This window comes from Oncorhynchus masou, chromosome 32 (genome assembly GCF_036934945.1).
Source record: "Oncorhynchus masou masou isolate Uvic2021 chromosome 32, UVic_Omas_1.1, whole genome shotgun sequence".
Taxonomy (NCBI): domain Eukaryota; kingdom Metazoa; phylum Chordata; class Actinopteri; order Salmoniformes; family Salmonidae; genus Oncorhynchus; species Oncorhynchus masou.
In genome coordinates, this window is record NC_088243.1 from 90,067,229 (window position 1) to 90,087,251 (window position 20,023).

Genomic DNA, 20,023 nt, shown 5'->3' on the forward strand with positions numbered 1-20,023 from the left:
CTACCCGGCACAGCCAGAAGAGGACTGGCCACCCCTCATAACCTGGTTCCTCTCTAGGTTTATAATCTCCACCCCTCATAGCCTGGTTCCTCTCTAGGTTTATAATCTCCACCCCTCATAGCCTGGTTCCTCTCTAGGTTTATAATCTCCACACGGCACAGCCAGAAGAGGACTGGCCGCCCCTCATAGCCTGGTTCCTCTCTAGGTTTATAATCTCCACCCGACACAGCCAGAAGAGGACTGGCCGCCACTCATAGCCTGGTTCCTCTCTAGGTTTATAATCTCCACCCGACACAGCCAGAAGAGGACTGGCCACCTCTCATAGCCTGGTTCCTCTCTAGGTTTATAATCTCCACCCCTCAGAGCCTGGTTCCTCTCTAGGTTTATAATCTCCACCCAACACAGCCAGAAGAGGACTGGCCACCCCTCATAGCCTGGTTCCTCTCTAGGTCTCTTCCTCGGTTCTGGCCTTTCTAGGGTGTTTTAGCCACCATGCTTCTACACCTGCATTGCTTGCTGTTTGGGGGTTTAAGCTGGGTTTCTGTACAGCACTTTGTGACATCTGCTGATGTATAAAAAAATATATTTTAAAAATAAATTTAAAAAAGGCTTTATAAATACATTTGATTGATCGATTTATTCTGACAATTGTTTGCAAATAAATTCATTAAAAATCCTACAATGTGATTTTCTGGATTTTCTCTCATTTTGTCTGTCATAGTTGAAATGTACCTATGATGAAAATTACAGGCCTCTCTCATATTTTTAAGTGGGAGAACTTGCACAATTGGTGGCTGACTAAATACTTATTTTGCCCCACTGTAAATGTAGACAAATGCTATATACACCTGACAGAGACCGGTGAGATGAACAAAAAACATTTTATCATAATCCGCTGTAGTTCTGCAGACAACCATCAACCTCATTCTAGAACCCATCCCTGCAGAACCCTGGGAGACCAGCCAAGCCTGCCCCTTTCTCAACTCTCCTACCCCGCCTAAAACAGGAAGACCGCCTCACGCAAGCCAGCATAAATCCACTAAACAACGTTGATTTCGCAAAGACAATGTTTTTCCCCACTAAGCAATCACTAAGTAGACCCAATCCAGATTGATTACAAAAGGCTATGACTAAAATGGTGTATTTATCATTCTGGGAGAATAATGGGATCTATTGAATGATTAATAGATTTCAGGAGGACAATTATTGTGAGACTAAGAAATTCTTGTTCACTAATCGCTTGATAAATGCTTCTTCATGTTTGTACAGGGAAAAAAAAGAGGAAAGAAATCCGTGCTAGAGGGGGATTGGGGGCTTCCCAAGTGGTGCAGTGGTCTGTGCCATTGGAGATTCTGGGTTCGAGTCCAGGCTCTGTCGCAGCCGGCCGCGACCCATGGGGTGGTGCACAATCCGCCCAGCGTCGTCCGGGTTAGGAGAGGGTTTGGCCCGGCAGGGATATCCTTGTCCGCATTAGCGACTCCTGTGGCGGGCTTGGTTGGATTGTGTTTTCGGAGGACGCACGGCTCTCGACTGTCATCTCTCAGCGATGAGACAAGACTAACTACCACGAAATTGGGGAGAAGAATGGGGTAAAAAAAATCTAAAAAATGTAAAAAGAGGGGGATTGGGGCAGAGACCCAGGTTCAAACTCAGTCACAATGTTGAGCAAGATAACTACCTACCTGTCATGACCATGAAGAGGAGAGACAGAGAGACAGACAGAGAGACAGACAGAGAGACAGAGAGACAGAGAGAGATGAAGACACTTACATTGCCCATGTACTCAGACAGCAGGTCCTGCAGAGCCTGGCGGACAGAGTTGCACTCGGCCACGATGCGCTCGCGCCGGTCATCACGGGTACAGGACGAGTCGGCCATGAGGGCGGCGCCACTGATGATGCTCTCCAAGCGCTCCTCCAGAGACGGGCGGAAACGCTCCTCGCTAAACGCCAGGGGGTCCACGATAATCTGCTTCTGTTGGACGGAGGGAGTTAGAAAACAGAGGTCAGAGGGGCAACACATTAACACTCCCCACCAGAGACCGGTTCAATCCCCACATCAACACTCCCCACCAGAGACCGGTTCAATCCCCACATCAACACTCCCCACCAGAGACCGGTTCAATCCCCACATCGACACTCCCCACCAGAGACCGGTTCAATCCCCACATCAACACTCCCCACCAGAGACCGGTTCAATCCCCACATCGACACTCCCCACATCAACACCTTTTTTCCTCTGATGTATTCTCTGTCCAAAGACTCCAAACACCCCGGCAAAAAAAAACTTTAAAAAAAAAACATTTACATTTTTTTAAATATGGAAACAATAAATCAAACTACAAAGACGAGGGCGCATCCAATGATTTGTTTTAGCGTGGGAGAGAGAACGAGAGAGAGCAGGGTGACAGACTGAACAGAAAAGCATTGGGTAAAAAGGCATTTATTACCAAAAAAAACAAAAACAGGCTCTAAATCTCCTTTTCAAATCTTTAAATTGGTTACATACACATATTCAGCAGATGTTATTGGTCCATATTCAACAGATGTTATTGGCCACATATTTTAACAGATGTTATTGGCCACATATTTTAACAGATGTTATTGGCCACATATTTTAACAGATGTTATTGGCCACATATTTTAACAGATGTTATTGGCCACATATTTTAACAGATGTTATTGGCCACATATTTTAACAGATGTTATTGGCCACATATTTTCACAGATGTTATTGGTCCATAGACATATTTAGCCGATGTTATTGGTCACATATTTAGCCGATGTTATTGCAGGTGAAGCAAAATGCTTGTATTCCAACAGTTCACAGCAACACACAAATCTAAAAATAAAATTATGGAATTAAGAAATAAATAAATAAATGTTAGATAGAGCAGCGTAGCCTAGTGGTTAGAGCGTTGGACTAGTAACCAGAAGGTTGCAAGTTCAAACCCCTGAGCTGACAAGGTACAAATCTGTCGTTCTGCCCCTGAACAGGCAGTTAACCCACTGTTCCTAGGCCGTCATTCAAAATAAGAATTTGTTAAATGAAAAGGTAAAATAAAAATAAATAAAAAATTTACCAAAATACAGTAGTATACAAAGTAAACACGTGAGATACGTAAAGCAGTATGCAAACATTAAAGTGACTCGTATTCCATTACTAAAAGTGGCCAGTGATTCCAAGTCTATGTACAGTGCCTTGCGAAAGTATTCGGCCCCCTTGAACTTCGCGACCTTTTGCCACATTTCAGGCTTCAAACATGAAGAATCAACAACAAGTGGGACACAATCATGAAGTGGAACGACATTTATTGGATATTTCAAACTTTTTTAACAAATCAAAAACTGAAAAATTGGGAGTGCAAAATTGTTCTATACTAAAAGTGACCAGTGATTCCAAGTCTTTGTATATAGGCCAGCAGCCTCTAAGATGCAGGGTTGAGTAACTGGGTGGATGCCGGCGAGTGATGGCTATGTAACAGTGATGGCCTTAATTAAGATAGCTGTTTTTCAGACTCTCGGTCCCAGCTTCGATGCACCTGAACTGGCTTCACCTTCTGGGTGTGAGCAGGCAGAGGCTCCGGGTGGTTGATTTCCTTGATCTTTTTGGCTTTCCTGTCCAGGACGACAGGAAGTTTGCCCCCGGTGATGCGTTGGGCAGACCGCACCACCATCTGGAGAGCCCTGCAGTTGCCAAACCAGGCAGTGATACAGCCCAACAAGATGCACTCAATTGTGCATCTGCAAATTGCGTGGGTTTTATGTGCCAAGCCAAATTTCTTGAGCCTCCTGAGCTTAAACAGGCGCTATTGCGCCTTCACCACACTGTCTCTGTGGGTGGACCATTTCAGATCAGTGATGTGTACGCCGAGAAACCCAAAGCTTTTCACCTTCCCAAATGCGGTCCTGTGAATGTGGATGGGAGGCGTGTTCCCTCTGCTGTCTCCTGAAGTCCATGATCAGCTCCTTTGGTTTGTTGACAAGGAGGGTGAGAGGTTATTTTCCTGACACTACACTCACACACTCTTCCCTATAGAATGTCTCGTTGTTGGTAATCAGGCCTACTACTGTTGTGTCGTCTGCAAACTTGATGATTGAGCTGGAGGCGTGCGTGGCGACGGGTGAACAGGGAGCACAGGAAGAGGCTGCACATGCACCCTTGTGGGGTCCGATTTTGAGGATCAGCGAAGTGGAGTTGTTGTTTCCTACCCTCCACCACCTGGGGGCAGCCCGTCTGAAAGTCCTGGACCCAGTTGCACAGGGCGGGGGTTCAGACCCAGGGCCTCAAGCTTAATGATGAGCTTGGAGGGTACTATGGTGTTAAATGTTGAGCTGTAGTCAATGAACAGCATTCTTACATAGGTATTCCTCTTGTCCAGATGGGTTAGGGCAGTGTGCCATGTGGTTGAGATTGCATCGTCTGTGAATCTATTGGGGTGGTATGCAAATTGAAGTGGGTCTGAGGTGTCAGGTAGGGTGGAGGTGATATGGTCCTTGACTAGTCTCTCAAAGCACTTCATGATGACGGGAGTGAGTGCTACGGGGCGGTAGTCGTTTAGCTCAGTTACCTTAGCTTTCTTGGGAACAGGAACAATGGTGGCCCTCTTGAAGCATGTGAGGACAGACTGGGGATGGGGAGAGATTGAATATGCCCGTAAAACACACCAGCCAGCTGGTCTGCGCTCTGAGGACGCGGCTGGGGATGCCGTCTGGGCCTGCAGCCTTGCGAGGGTTAACACGTTTAAATGTTTTACTCACCTCGGCTGCAGTGAAGGAGAGACCGCATGTTTCCGTTGCAGGCCGTGTCAGTGGCACGGTATTGTCCTCAAAGCGTCTGGGCCTGCAGCCTTGCAAAGCTTAAATGTCTTCCAAGGACCTTGGTAGCGGGCCGCGTCGGTGGCACTTTGTTATCCTCAAAGCGGGCGAAGGTGCTTAGCCTGTCCAGAGGCGAAGGCGGTGTCTGCGACGGGGGCTGGTTTTCGTTTTGTTGTCCGTGATTGGAGACCCCTGTTACACAAGGTGTTCAATTGTCTCTGTATGGACAGTTTACGGAGGGAATAACGGTTTGTGTTCAGTCATATTCTCAGTCACCTTTCCGTGGTTAACCTTCCAATCATTATCATAGTTATTATCATAGTTATTATCATATCATGGGGTGGTTTGTGCTTTCAGTTTGGCAAAACACTAACCCTCTCAGCTGGCGGATAGAGATGGAGTGGGAAGAGACCTCAAGGGGGTGAGAAACAGAGAGAAAGATGACAGGCAGGAGAGACAAAGTGATTTGACAGGATCCGACAGGCCTTCTGTTAAACCTGCAGGGAAGTCTGATGTCTAAACAGTCTATTTTTCAAAAGCCCCAGATGATGGATATAGACCTATAGTAATGAACAACACTCCAAATGACACACTATACCCTAGATAGCGCACTCCTCTGGACTGGGGCACACAGGGCTCTCATCTACACTGCTCAAAAAAATAAAGGGAACACTAAAATAATACATCCTAGATCTGAATGAATGAAATATTCTTAAAAACTTTTTTCTTTACTTAGTTGAATGTGCTGACAACAAAATCACGCAAAAAATGTATGGAAATCAAATTTATCAACCCATGGAGGTCTGGATTTGGAGTCACACACAAAATTAAAGTGGAAAACCACACTACAGGCTGATCCAACTTGATGTAATGTCCCTAAAACAAGTAAAAATGAGGCTCTGTGGTGTGTGTGGCCTCCACGTGCCTGTATGACCTCCCTACAACGCTTCGGCATTCTCCTGATGAGGTGACGGATGGTCTCCTGAGGGATCTCCTCCCAGACCTGGACTAAAGCATCCGCCAACTCCTGGACAGTCTGTGGTGCAACGTGGCGTTGGTGGATTGAGTGAGACATGATGTCCCAGATGTGCTCAATTGGATTCAGGTCTGGGGAACGGGCGGGCTAGTCCATAGCATCAATGCCTTCCTCTTGCAGGAACTGCTGACACACTCCAGCCACATGAGGTCTAGCATTGTCTTGCATTAGGAGGAACCCAGGGCCAACCGCACCAGCATATGGTCTCACAAGGGGTCTGAGGATCTCATCTCGGTCATCGCGTCTCCAGACTGTCACATGTGCTCAGTGTGAACCTGCTTTCATCTGTGAAGAGCGCAGGGCGCCAGTGGCGAATTTGCCAATCTTGGTGTTCTCTGGCAAATGCCAAACGTCCTGCACGGTGTTGGGCTGTAAGCCCAACCCCCACCTGTGGACGTCGGGCCCTCATACCACCCTCATGGAGTCTGTTTCTGACCGTTTGATCAGACACATGCACATTTGTGGCCTGCTGGGGGTCATTTTGCAGGGCTCTGGCAGTGCTCCTCCTGCTCCTCCTTGCACAAAGGCGGAGGTAGCGGTCCTGCTGCTGGGTTGTTGCCCTCCTACGGCCTCCTCCACGTCTCCTGATGTACTGGCCTGTCTCCTGGTAGCGCCTCCATGCTCTGGACACTACGCTGACAGACACAGCAAACCTTCTTGCCACAGCTCGCATTGATGTGCCATCCTGGATGAGCTGCACTACCTGAGCCACTTGTGTGAGTTGTAGACTCCGCCTCATGCTACCACGAGAGTGAAAGCACCGCCAGCATTCAAAAGTGACCAAAACATCAGCCAGGAAGCATAGGAACTGAGAAGTGGTCTGTGGTCACCACCTGCAGAACCACTCCTTTATTGGGGGTGTCTTGCTAATTGCCTATCATTTCCACCTGTTGTCTATTCCATTTGCACAACAGCATGTAACATTTCTGGTCAATCAGTGTTGCTTCCTTAGCAGACAGTTTGATTTCACAGAAGTGTGACTTGGAGTTACATTGTGTTGTTTAAGTGTTCCCTTTATTTTTTTGAGCAGTGTATAACCAAGGCAGCAGGTAGCCTCCAGATTAGAGTGTTGGGCCAGTAAACGAAAACAGTAACCTAAAGATCGCTGGTTTCAATGCCGGATCCGATGAGATTAAAAATATATATGCCGCTCTGCCCTTGAGCAAGGCACTTAACCCCAACTGCTACAGAAGGCGCTGGACAACTGTGACCCTGACTATGGCCCCACTCTCCCTGCAAGTGTCTTGGGGAGGGGGGATATGTAAGAAACACATTTCCATTCAACCTAAAAACACTTTTTTGTCCATTGCACTGTGAAACTGGGATGTGGCTTAATGCATAAATAACTCTTGTTATTATCATAGTTTTGGGGGGTATGATTTCTCTCACATGACTAGTAAATGCAATCTAAATGTATATTCTGCGATCATCATCTTTGAACCAAAATATCACGAGACAAAATACAGCTGCCTCTTCCTTGGTAGGAGGCACTGGATTCGCATCACTTGTTCCTGTGAGAATCTCACTAGTAGAAGTCAATGTTTCTTCGCGAGCAATGGAAGAAACTCAAAACTAACCCAAGTGTGGCTGGTGAATTAGACATTCTCCTACAACAAAATCTACCTCGGATTTGGCAGGTGTTAACTTTAGGCACACTTGTACGTAACAGGACGAAACACACATTCCCCAAGTGTACTACTGTTATTTACATAAAACTCTGGTTGGACGTTCGACAGGAGATGAAGAACGTTGTGGAATACCCTCAAAATATACACAAAGTAAAACTGGGAATTAGAGATGAGCTGCCTCAGACATCTTTTACACTGTTAATCTCTGTTGCTCCAAACGCGCCTCAGGATATCAATGGGAACAAAGCCTCATTGATTCATCTCCCAACGAGGTTCTCTACAGCATCTCTCAAACTTCCTTCTAATCTGTGGATTTCACATGACTGGGAATATCAGATCTGTTGACACAGATACACTGCATGCCTGATCTTAACATATGCATATATTCCAACCCCCCCCCCCCAAAAAAAAATCAATCGCATTAATATGGAAAATTAATATAAAAAATGATATGTACAGTGTGTGCAAATGAGGTAAGATAAGGTAGGTAAGACAATAGATAGGCCGTAGTGGCGAAGTAATTACAATTAATAATTTATTTAGTGATGTGCAGAAAATGAATGTGCAAGTAGAGATACTGGGGTGCAAAGGATCAATATAAATAATATATATAATAATATATAATATTAATTAAAATAATATATATGGGATGAGGTAGTTGGATGGGCTATTTACAGATAGGCTATTTACAGGTGTAGTGATCTGTGAGCTGCTCTGACAGCTGGTGCTTAAAGCTAGTGAGGGAGATATGAGTCTCCAGCTTCAGTGATTTTTGAGATTTGTTCCAGTCATTGGCAGCAGAAAACTGGAAGGAAAGGCGGCCAAAGGAGGAATTGGCTTTTGGGGATGACCAGTGAGATATACCTGCTGGAGCACGTGCTACGAGTGGGTGCTGCTATGGTGACCAGTGATCTGAAATAAGGCGGGGCTTTACCTAGCAATTACTTATAGATGTTATAGTTCCAATTCATCCCAAAGGTGTTAGATGGAGTGGAGATCAGGGCTCTGTGCAGGCCAGTCAAGTTCTTCCACACTGATCTCGACAAACTATTTCTGTATGGACCTCGCTTTGTGCACGTGGGGAATTTTCACGTTGAAACTGGAAATCACCTTCCCCAAACTGTTGCCACAAAGTTGGAAGCGCAGAATCTTCTAGAATGTCATTGTTTACTGTTGCGTTAATATTTCCAATCACTGGAACTAAATGGGCCTGAACCATGAAAAACAGCCCCAGACCATTATTCCTCCTCCACCTAACTTCACAGTTGGCAATATGCAACGGGATCAGTATCGTTCTCATGGCATCCGCCGGACTGCCAGATGTTGATGTGTGATTCATTACTCCAGAGAAGGCGTTTCCACTGCTCTAGAGATGAACGGTGGCGAGCTTTACACCACGACAGTGGACACTTGGCATTGCGGTCATATTTTTGTTCAGTATATACACTACCAGTCAAAAGTTGGACACCTACTCATTCATGGGTTTCTTCATTTTCACTATTTTCTGACATTGCAGAAAAACTGTCTAGACAACAAAACTATGAAATAACATATGGAAAAATGTAGTAACCAAAAAAAAAGTGTAAAACAAATCAAAACATGTTATATTTGAGATTCTACAAAGTAGCCACCCTTTGCCTTGACGACAGCTTTGAACACGCTTGACATTCTCCCAACCAGCTTCATAAGTTAGTCACCTGGAATGCATTTCAATTAACAGGTGTGCCTTGTTAAAAGTTCATTTGTGGAATGTCTTTCCTTCTTAAAATGCATTTGAGCCAATCAGTTGTGTTGTGACAAGATATGGCTATCTTGTATACCACCCCTATTTGGTAAAAGACAAAGTCCATATCATGGTAAGAACAGCTCAAATAAGAAAAGAGAAGAGACAGTCCATCATTACTTTTAAGACATGAAGGTCAGTCATGTCGGAACATTTCTTGAACTATTAAAGTTTCTTAAAGTGCAGTCGCAAAAACCATCAAGTGCTATGATGAAACTGGCTCTCATGAGGACCGCCACAGGAAAGGAAGACCCAGAGTTACATCTGCTGCAGAGGATAAATTAGAGTTATCAGTTTGAAGCAGAAATAAATGCTTCAAAAGTTCAATTAACAGACATCTCAAAATCAACTGTTCAGAGGAGACTGCGTGAATCAGGCTTTCAAGGATAAGTTCATTCGTTTCCAGCCTCAGAAAATTATAGCCCAAATAAAATGTTTCACTGAGTTCAAGTAACCGAGACATCTCAACTGTTCAGAGAAGAAACAGGCCTTCGTGGTTGAATTGCTGCAAAAAGAAACCACTAGTAAAGGAAGAGACTTGCTTGGGACAAGTAGTAGAAGAAGAGACTTGCTTGGGACAAGAAACACAAGCAATGGCCATTAGACCGGTGGAAATATATCCTTTGGTCTGATGAGTCACGGTAATGTCATTATTAGCAAAGACACGTTAAAACTTCTACAGGATCAGTGTCCCGTCCTCGCGACGGTTGTGCTAACGTAGGCTAATGCAATTAGCATGGGGTTGTAAGAAACAAAAACAATTCCCAGGACATGGACATATCTGATATGGGCAGAAAGCTTAAATTCTTGTTCATCTAACTGCACTGTCCAATTTACAGTAGCTATTACAGTGAAATAATACGCTGCTATTGTTTGAGGAGAGCGCACAATTATGAACTTGAAAATGTATCAGTAAACCTATTAGGCAGTCTTGATACATATTGAATAGATATGAAATAGTTCATTGGATCAGTCTGAAATGTTGCACATGCACTGCTGCCATCTAGTGGCCAAAGTCAAAATTGTGCCTGGGCTGGAATAATACATAATGGTATTTTGCATTTCAAAGATGGTACAACAAAAAACTCATTTTTTTCTTTGTATTATATTTTACCAGATCTAATGTGTTATATTCTCCTACATTAATGTCACATTTCCACAAAATTCAAAGTGTCTCCTTTCAAATGGTATCAAGAATATGCATATCCTGGCTTCAGATTCTGAGCCACAAGCAGTTAGATTTGGGAGTGTCACTTGAGGTAAAAAAAAAAAATTAATATATTTTTTAAATACATAAAAGGCCAGATCCAGATGAGGCTTGTCAAGAATATTTACACAAATCACCTGTTGGTTAAATAGTCGACAGGAAGATTAATTCATATTTTAATATGCTATTCTGTCGTCTATAGACTTGTTGTTGCTTTTTAACTCTTCCAGAAGCTGTTAATGAAACATGTCGTTTATTTTAAACAGTTGAATATCAATTGTCGGGTGGCAAGAAGACATAACCCGCACAACGGATTGGTGCGAGGTGAGAAAAATTGCTCTAATTAAGCCCAGTCACCAGGCAAAATGTCTCAACGCAATCTCTCGGGAAGAGAGAACAGTTTTGATGGCAATTATTGAAACAAGGGAAATACCAGCTTTCCGGCGCTGTGGGATTTATTTCTCAACAACATTTTTTTCCACTCCAATTGGCAGCATTTCACAATCTGAACGTCTGGCATGACAAAAAAGTAACCACGGGATTTGGCCATTTGAACGAACAAACAGTAGGCCGCCGTCACGTACACACTAATTATAAACAAAATCACTATTTTATTAGTGCCAGTGGGATTTTATCGGGGTCAAACAAGCAACACTATTTAGTCTGATCTAGCTAATGATTCGCCCACTGGGTTAAACCGCCAAGATGCTTCAGCCAAGCAACTGCCATGCTACATCAGACAGGTGATTGTACAGCCTCCATGCTTCATCAGACAGGTGACTGTACAGCCTCCATGCTTCATCAGACAGGTGACTGTACAGCCTCCATGCTACATCAGACAGGTGACTGTACAGCCTCCATGCTTCATCAGACAGGTGACTGTACAGCCTCCATGCTTCATCAGACAGGTGACTGTACAGCCTCCATGCTTCATCAGACAGGTGACTGTACAGCCTCCATGCTTCATCAGACAGGTGACTGTACAGCCTCCATGCTTCATCAGACAGGTGACTGTACAGCCTCCATGCTTCATCAGACAGGTGACTGTACAGCCTCCATGCTTCATCAGACAGGTGACTGTACAGCATCAGACAGGTGATTGTACAGCATCAGACAGGTGATTGTACAGCATCAGACAGGTGATTGTACAGCATCAGACAGGTGATTGTACAGCATCAGACAGGTGATTGTACAGCATCAGACAGGTGACTGTACAGCCTCCATGCTACATCAGACAGGTCACTGTACAGCCTCCATGCAGCATGATAGAGTTTATGGTTGGCTGTAATATAAAAAGGTAGTTGCACAGGCTGCAAAAGAAACATGAAATCACCCCACAATTGAAATTCAGTGTGCATAACTTGCTTTCCTGTGATCTTGGTCCGTGCCAGTAATTTCTCATTCGGGCCAGTAGTTTTCACTTGGTACTGGGCCGGAGTGCCACTGGGAAATGCACCTGAATGTGAAGCCCTGAGATGAGGTGCCACGGAGTGAGTCACTCTAGACGCAGAGGGAGAAGCAAAGAGAGCAATCTTCACCTGTTACAAAATCCTTTCCACCACCATATCACCCTTTAAAACATTCAACTATTCAGATGTTGCAATTCAGGGTTTATTAGTTAGCCCATCCCACACACACACTCCGCCACCCCCCCCCCTCCCTCCCCCCCACCATCTCGTCTGACAACCTCTGCGTGCGTGTCACGTCGCCATGGCAACATGTTCTGTGTGTGTGTGTGTGTGTTCGTCGATGACTCACACCCTGAAAGTTGCATCGGCGGTGCTTGAAATTAGGTACCGTGGACCCAGAGAGGGAACTGGTCTGGAATAAACAGAGACGGAGCTGGAATAGAACAAAATAACTTTGCGCATGGTCACCAGGAAATTACTGATGCACAAGATCTGAGGTGCTGCTGCTATAATGACATGCTTCTGCTCTTCTCCCCCACTCGCTCTTCTCCCCCCTCGCTCTTCTCCCCCCTCGCTCTTCTCCCCCTCACATCCCCCCCTCCCTCCTCGCTCTTCTCCCCCTCCCATCCTCTCCTCTCCCCCTCTCCCTCCCATCCTCTCCTCATCTCCTCCATCTCACATGTCACCTTTCATTTATCTGGCTCTTTTTATACACATGCCATCTGAGCTGTGGAGAGTAACGCCTCTGCCTTTATCAAACCACTGCACCTCACATCAGCCTGGAGAGAAGAGGGGCAGAGACACACCGGAGAACGACCCATCAATCGACCAAAGTCCGGCTAAGACCTGAAGGAGTGATTTTTCCAATGACCAGTCTGCTTGAGGAGAAATGATGGAGAACACTACACTGGCTCCTCCTCACTGGCAACAGCCCCTCCTCCTCACTGGCAACAGCCCCTCCTCCTCACTGGCAACAGCCCCTCCTCCTCACTGGCAACAGCCCCTCCTCCTCACTGGCAACAGCCCCTCCTCCTCACTGGCAACAGCCCCTCCTCCTCACTGGCAACAGCCCCTCCACCTCACTGGCAACAGCCCCTCCTCCGCACTGGCAACAGCCCCTCCTCCGCACTGGCAACAGCCCCTCCTCCTCACTGGCAACAGCCCCTCCTCCTCACTGGGAACAGCCCCTCCTCCTCACTGGGAACAGCCCCTCCTCCTCACTGGGAACAGCCCCTCCTCCTCACTGGGAACAGCCCCTCCTCCTCACTGGGAACAGCCCCTCCTCCTCACTGGGAACAGCCCCTCCTCCTCACTGGGAACAGCCCCTCCTCCTCACTGGGAACAGTCCCTCCTCCTCACCGGCAACAGTCCCTCCTCCTCACCGGCAACAGTCCCTCCTCCTCACTGGGAACAGTCCCTCCTCCTCACTGGGAACAGTCCCTCCTCCTCACTGGGAACAGTCCCTCCTCCTCACTGGGAACAGTCCCTCCTCCTCACTGGGAACAGTCCCTTCTCTTCAAGAGCTTCCCTTTCAAGCTGGGATATTACAGGAGGCTCCAAGAGCTTCCTCTACAAGCTGGGATATTACAGGAGGCTCCAAGAGCTTCCTCTACAAGCTGTGATATTACAGGAGGCTTCAAGAGCTTCCTCTACAAGCTGGGATATTACAGGAGGCTCCAAGAGCTTCCCCTACAAGCTGTGATATTACAGGAGGCTTCAAGAGCTTCCTCTACAAGCTGGGATATTACAGGAAGAGGTTTCAAGAGCTTCCCCTACAAGCTGGGATATTACAGGAGGAGGCTTCAAGAGCTTCCCCTACAAGCTGTGATATTACAGGAGGCTTCAAGAGCTTCCTCTACAAGCTGGGATATTACAGGAAGAGGTTTCAAGAGCTTCCCCTACAAGCTGGGATATTACAGGAGGAGGCTTCAAGAGCTTCCTCTACAAGCTGGGATATTACAGGAAGAGGTTTCAAGAGCTTCCCCTACAAGCTGGGATATTACAGGAGGCTCCAAGAGCTTCCCCTACAAGCTGTGATATTACAGGAGGCTTCAAGTTGCCAACAGAAAGTGTCAGATACTGCTGTAACACTTCAAATACATCCTAATTGTTCAGGTTTTGCCACGAGCTACTGAATCGTATGGCTGAACGTAAATATATTTGCAGAGAAATGGCATCAGTCAGTAAATTAATGCAGCTATACTGGTTATTGGTATTCTAATTACGAACATCTTTTATAGGGGAACGGCAGGTGTTACTCGGCTTCAAAGGGCAGCTTTAGAGAGACTGACTAGCAACTCGCTTGGCACACGCCAAGCCGATGCATCGTTGTTGGCACACGCCAAGCCGATGCATCGTTGTTGGCACACGCCAAGCCGATGCATCGTTGTTGGCACACGCCAGCCAAGCATCGTTGTTGGCACACGCCAGCCAAGCATCGTTGTTGGCACACGCCAGCCAAGCCGTTGCAGAGTTTTTGTTATTGAAAAACTATTTCACAGCCGTTTAGATGGTACAATGATTGCATTGCCTACACTGTTCAGTGCTCGTTTTCTCTCAAACTGTAGAAATTTAGCAACCATGAAATGAGTTATTTTCACTCAACAACACAGCAAAAGCCAGAACAGCTTTCCAATGTCGACAACAGTTACCGCTCCGGCAGGAGAAATCAATAGGTGAATATCACAGCCAATCACAACACTGGCATGTAAGTCATTCTGTGAAACACTATCATTCCATAACTGTAATTCCATCTTCCATTGATTAGATAATCTTCTAATTGGCTTTGCCACACAATGCCCATAGCGCACCATTGATGACTTGTGATTGGCCGACAACATCCAATCCTGTTTTATCGACCACACCACTCCTCATCGTGCAGAACAAGTTTCCGTTTGCGCATCACAAAAGGACCATTTGACAGTTAAGATTTGAATTCTGGCTCTAGTTGTTTTAACAGAACGGCCTACAATGTTCAGTTCAGCTATAAATATACAGTTGAAGTCGGAAGTTTACACACACTTAGGTTGGAGTCATTAAAACTCATTTTTCAACCACTCCACAAATTTCTAGTTAACAAACTATAGTTTTGGCAAGTCGGTTAGGACATCTACTTTGTGCATGACACAAGTAATTTTTCCAATAATTGTTTACAGACAGATTATTTCACTGTGTCACAATTCCAGTGGGTAAGAAGTTTACATACACTAAGTTCACTATGTACTTAATAAACAGCTTGGAAAATTCCAGAAAATGATGTCATGGCTTTAGAAGCTTCTGATAGGCTATTTGACATAATTTGAGTCAATTGGAGGTGTATCTGTGGATGTATTTCAAGGCCTACCTTCAAACTCAGTGCCTCTTTGCTTGACATCATGGGAGAATCAAAAGAAATCAGCCAAGACACCAGGAAAAAAATTGTAGACCTTGGAGAAACTTTCAAATGCCTAAAGGTACCACGTTCATCTGTACAAACAATAGAACGCAAGTATAACCACAGTGGGATCAGCCATCATACCGCTCAGGAAGGAGACACATTCTGTCTCCTAGAGATGAATGTACTTGAGTGAAAAGTGCAAATCAATCCCAGAAGAACAGCAAAGGACCTTGTGAAGATGCTGGAGGAAACAGGTACAAAAGTATTTATATCCACAGTAAAACAAGACCTATATCAACATAACCTGAAAGGCCGCTCAGCCAGGAAGAAGCCACTGCTCCAAAGCCAGCATAAAAATTACCATCGTTATGTTTGGAGGAAAAAGGAGGAGGCTTGCAAGCCAAAGGACACCATCTTAAATGTAAATGTAATGAAGCACGGGGCTGGCAGCATCATGTTGTGTGGTGCTTTGCTGCAGGAGGGACTGGTGCACTTCACAAAATAGATGCCATCATGAGGAAGGAAACTTGTGTGGATATATTGAAGCAACATCTCAAGACATCAGTCAGGAAGTTAAAACTTGGTCGCAAATGGGTCTTCCAGATGGACAATGACCCCAAGCATACTTCCAAAGTTGTGGCAAAATGGCTTAACTTCTTGGTGACTGGGGGCAGTATTGAGTAGCTTGGATGAATAAGGTGGCCAGAGTAAACTGCCTGCTACTCTGTCCCAGATGCTAATAAAGTATATGCATATTATTAGTAGTATTAGATAGAAAACACTGAAGTTCCAGAACTCATATGACAGGTGAAAACCTGAGGAAAATCCAACTGGGAAGTGGGAAATCTGAGGTTTGTTGTTTTTCAACTCTTTGCCATTCCAATAGCGTAAATGGGGTCATAGTGCACTTCCTGTGGCTTCCACTAGAGGTCAAGTCTTTGGAACTTGGTTTGAGGCCTACAAACCTGACTCAGTTACACCAGCTCTGTCAGGAGGAATGGGCCAAAATTCACCCAACTTATTGTGGGAAGCTTGTGGAAGGCTACCCGAAACATTTGACCCAAGTTAAACAATTTAAATGCAATGCTACGAAATACTAATTGAGTGTATGTACATTTTTACTAGGATTCAATGTCAGGAATTGTGAAAAACTGATTTTAGATGTATTCGTCTAAGGTGTACGTAACCTTCCGACTTCAACTGTACATAGCCTATAAACCTTGTGTATTCATCAAAACAATTGCAAATATGTATTTATTCAGGTTTAAAGTGCAGAACAAAGTCCTCGCAGCAAACGGTTCTTTACACCCCGAGTAAATGCCCATAGCCCTAGTAAATGCCCATAGCCCTAGTAAATGCCCATAGCCCGAGTAAACGCCCATAGCCCTAGTAAACGCCCATAGCCCTAGTAAACGCCCATAGCCCTAGTAAACGCCCATAGCCCGAGTAAACGCCCATAGCCCGGGTAAACGCCCATAGCCCGGGTAAACGCCCATAGCCCGAGTAAACGCCCATAGCCCGAGTAAACGCCCATAGCCCGAGTAAACGCCCATAGCCCGAGTAAACGCCCATAGCCCGAGTAAACGCCCATAGCCCGAGTAAACGCCCATAGCCCGAGTAAACGCCCATAGCCCTAGTAAACGCCCATAGCCCTAGTAAACGCCCATAGCCCTAGTAAACGCCCATAGCCCGAGTAAACGCCCATAGCCCGGGTAAACGCCCATAGCCCGGGTAAACGCCCATAGCCCGAGTAAACGCCCATAGCCCGAGTAAACGCCCATAGCCCGAGTAAACGCCCATAGCCCGAGTAAACGCCCATAGCCCGAGTAAACGCCCATAGCCCGAGTAAACGCCCATAGCCCGAGTAAACGCCCATAGCCCGAGTAAATGCCCATAGCCCTAGTAAATGCCCATAGCCCTAGTAAATGCCCATAGCCCACACCCTCTCATGCAATGCGATTGTAAATGCCAACTTTGATGGCTCATGCCCTTCACCCTACAGTGTGTGACTTAGAGTCATGAAATTCGGTACGTCGGTCCCTCTCCCCACTAGGACCAATAAGGTCAGCCATGATAATAATAGGGAGGGAAGGGCGGACATTTTACTGACCCATCTTGTGTATTATTTTTGCACAGATCGTTACTTTATTTTTGCACATTTCCACCGTCGTTTTGGAAGACCAAAAAAATAGCTTCTGGGAAATCAGAACAGCTATCACTAACCTCGATTTGGACGAGGAACTTCTACTTTCAATGAGTCGGAGGTGAAAGACGTTGATTATCTCGGACCATGCCCAAATCCCAGCCACTCAAAGGAGGCTGCGTGCGCAATAGAGGCTGGCAGGCAGAATACGTCCAAGTGGATAAATCGCCTCTACCCTCAATTCTAATGGCGAACATGAAAAAAAAAAAATCACTGGAAATAAACTGGCTTTATTCGAAACTATCCTATCAACGTACTCCGAACTGTAATATCATGTTTCTCTGGGCAACTCTGGTAAATATAAAATCTAGCTGTTTTATCTTGGCAGAACAGAACGGTGGAGTTGGGGAAGCCCAGGTGAGTGTGTCTCTAAACAGCTGGTTCGCGATCACTAATATTAAGGAAATCTCTCGATTCTGCTCGTCTCGAGTTAGAATACCTCATGAAAAACCTGTAGGACCATTTACAGAGTTGTTATTCGTGGTTTTTCGTAGCTATTTTGCCACCACAAACCGATGTTGGCACCAAGACCAAACACAACGAGCCGTGCGCGGCCAACGAGCCGTGCGCGGCCAACGAGCCGTGCGCGGCCATAATGCAAACAGGAACATGCTGACTGAAAGCATGTGTCTGGTGGTCGGAATGCTAACTGAAATCCATTCGACCTCGTTTCTATCAGCACGTCACCTGTGAAACTAGAGGAGAAAAATACATCCGTTTCACACACACACACACTGGCCCCATAGGGTCACCATCAGGACACACACACACTGGCCCCATAGTGTCACCATCAGGACACACACACACTGGCCCCATAGTGTCACCATCAGGACACACACACACACACTGGCCCCATAGGGTCACCATCAGGACACACACACACACACACACACACTGGCCCCATAGGGTCACCATCAGGACACACACACACACACACACACACACACTGGCCCCATAGGGTCACCATCAGGACACACACACACACACACTGGCCCCATAGGGTCACCATCAGGACACACACACACACACACACACTTGCATTCCATCTGGAAAACCTGACCAGAAACATCTTGCTGATTCCTGCTTACAAGCAAAAACTCAAACAGGAAGTGCCAGTGGACACACACAAACCAGGAAGTGCCAGTGGACACACACAAACCAGGAAGTACCCGTGGACACACACAAACCAGGAAGTGCCAGTGGACACACACAAACCAGGAAGTACCAGTGGACACACACAAACCAGGAAGTGCCAGTGGTCACACACAAACCAGGAAGTACCAGTGGACACACACAAACCAGGAAGTACCAGTGGAGACACACAAACCAGGAAGTACCAGTGGACACACACACAAACAGGAAGTGGTCCGATGAAGCGGTTGCTAAGCTACGGGACTGTTTTGCTAGCACAGACCGGAATATGTTCCGCGATTCATCCGATAGGAGTATTCCACCTCCGTCAATGGCGTCAGTAATAAGAGCATCGACGACGACGACGTCCACACAGCGAGAACGGAAGTACATCGAGTGTACGAAACATGAGGAACATCTTCATGATCGTGGCGCTATAACAGGCATATGTTCTCTCTCAGTCAATCAGACCGAGAGACATATTTGCCACACATGCTCAGGGATGAGAGTATAGCTAAGCTGTAGAGTTTGGTTCTGTCGGGCAGGAACACCATTTATGGGAGCTCATTGCCTTATAGCGACCATTTTGTTTCAGCCACAGTCTTGGAAAATGTTGCCTTTGAAAAAGAATATCATAGATATTACATACCAAATATGGTAGTGGTCAACATCGTCAACAAAATAAAAAAATTGCTCAAAATACTTACACATATTTGAAGATCAGATTGACTTTGAATATTTAACAAGTACAGAAGCAGCTCATCCTAAAGGGTGATGTGTCCTATGGTGACCCTATGGGGCCAGTGTGTGTGTGTGTTAGTGTCCTGATGGTGACGCTATGGGGCCTGTGTGTGTGTGTGTGTTTGTGTCCTGATGGTGACGCTATGGGGCCTGTGTGTGTGTGTGTGTGTTTGTGTCCTGATGGTGACGCTATGGGGCCAGTGTGTGTGTGTGTTTGTGTCCTGATGGTGACGCTATGGGGCCAGTGTGTGTGTGTGTGTGTGTGTGTGTGTGTGTTTGTGTCCTGATGGTGACCCTATGGGGCCAGTGTGTGTGTGTGTGTGTGTGTGTGTGTGTCCTGATGGTGACCCTATGGGGCCAGTGTGTGTGTGTGTGTTTGTGTCCTGATGGTGACCCTATGGGGCCAGTGTGTGTGTGTGTGTGTGTGTGTGTGTGTGTGTCCTGGTGGTGACCCTATGGGGCCAGTGTGTGTGTGTGTGTGTGTCCTGATGGTGACGCTATGGGGCCAGAGTGTGTGTGTGTGTGTGTGTGTGTGTGTCCTGATGGTGACGCTATGGGGCCAGAGTGTGTGTGTGTGTGTGTGTGTGTGTGTGTGTGTGTGTGTGTGTGTGTGTGTGTGTGTGTGTGTGTGTGTGTGTGTGTGTGTGTGTGTGTCCTGATGGTGACCCTATGGGGTCAGAGTGTGTGTGTGT

At 46.1% G+C, this 20,023-nt stretch overlaps 1 protein-coding gene across 2 annotated transcripts in view; it reads right to left on the reverse strand.

Moving 5' to 3' along the window:
* The window catches only part of LOC135526786 (catenin alpha-1-like), a 255,405-nt gene that overhangs the window by 163,654 nt on the left and 71,728 nt on the right, over positions 1 to 20,023 (reverse strand). For both annotated transcript variants that reach the window (XM_064955444.1, XM_064955443.1), the window contains exon 8: positions 1,771 to 1,974. In XM_064955444.1, coding sequence (XP_064811516.1) covers positions 1,771 to 1,974 — 204 coding nt within the window. The remainder of the gene's footprint in view (positions 1 to 1,770; positions 1,975 to 20,023) is intronic.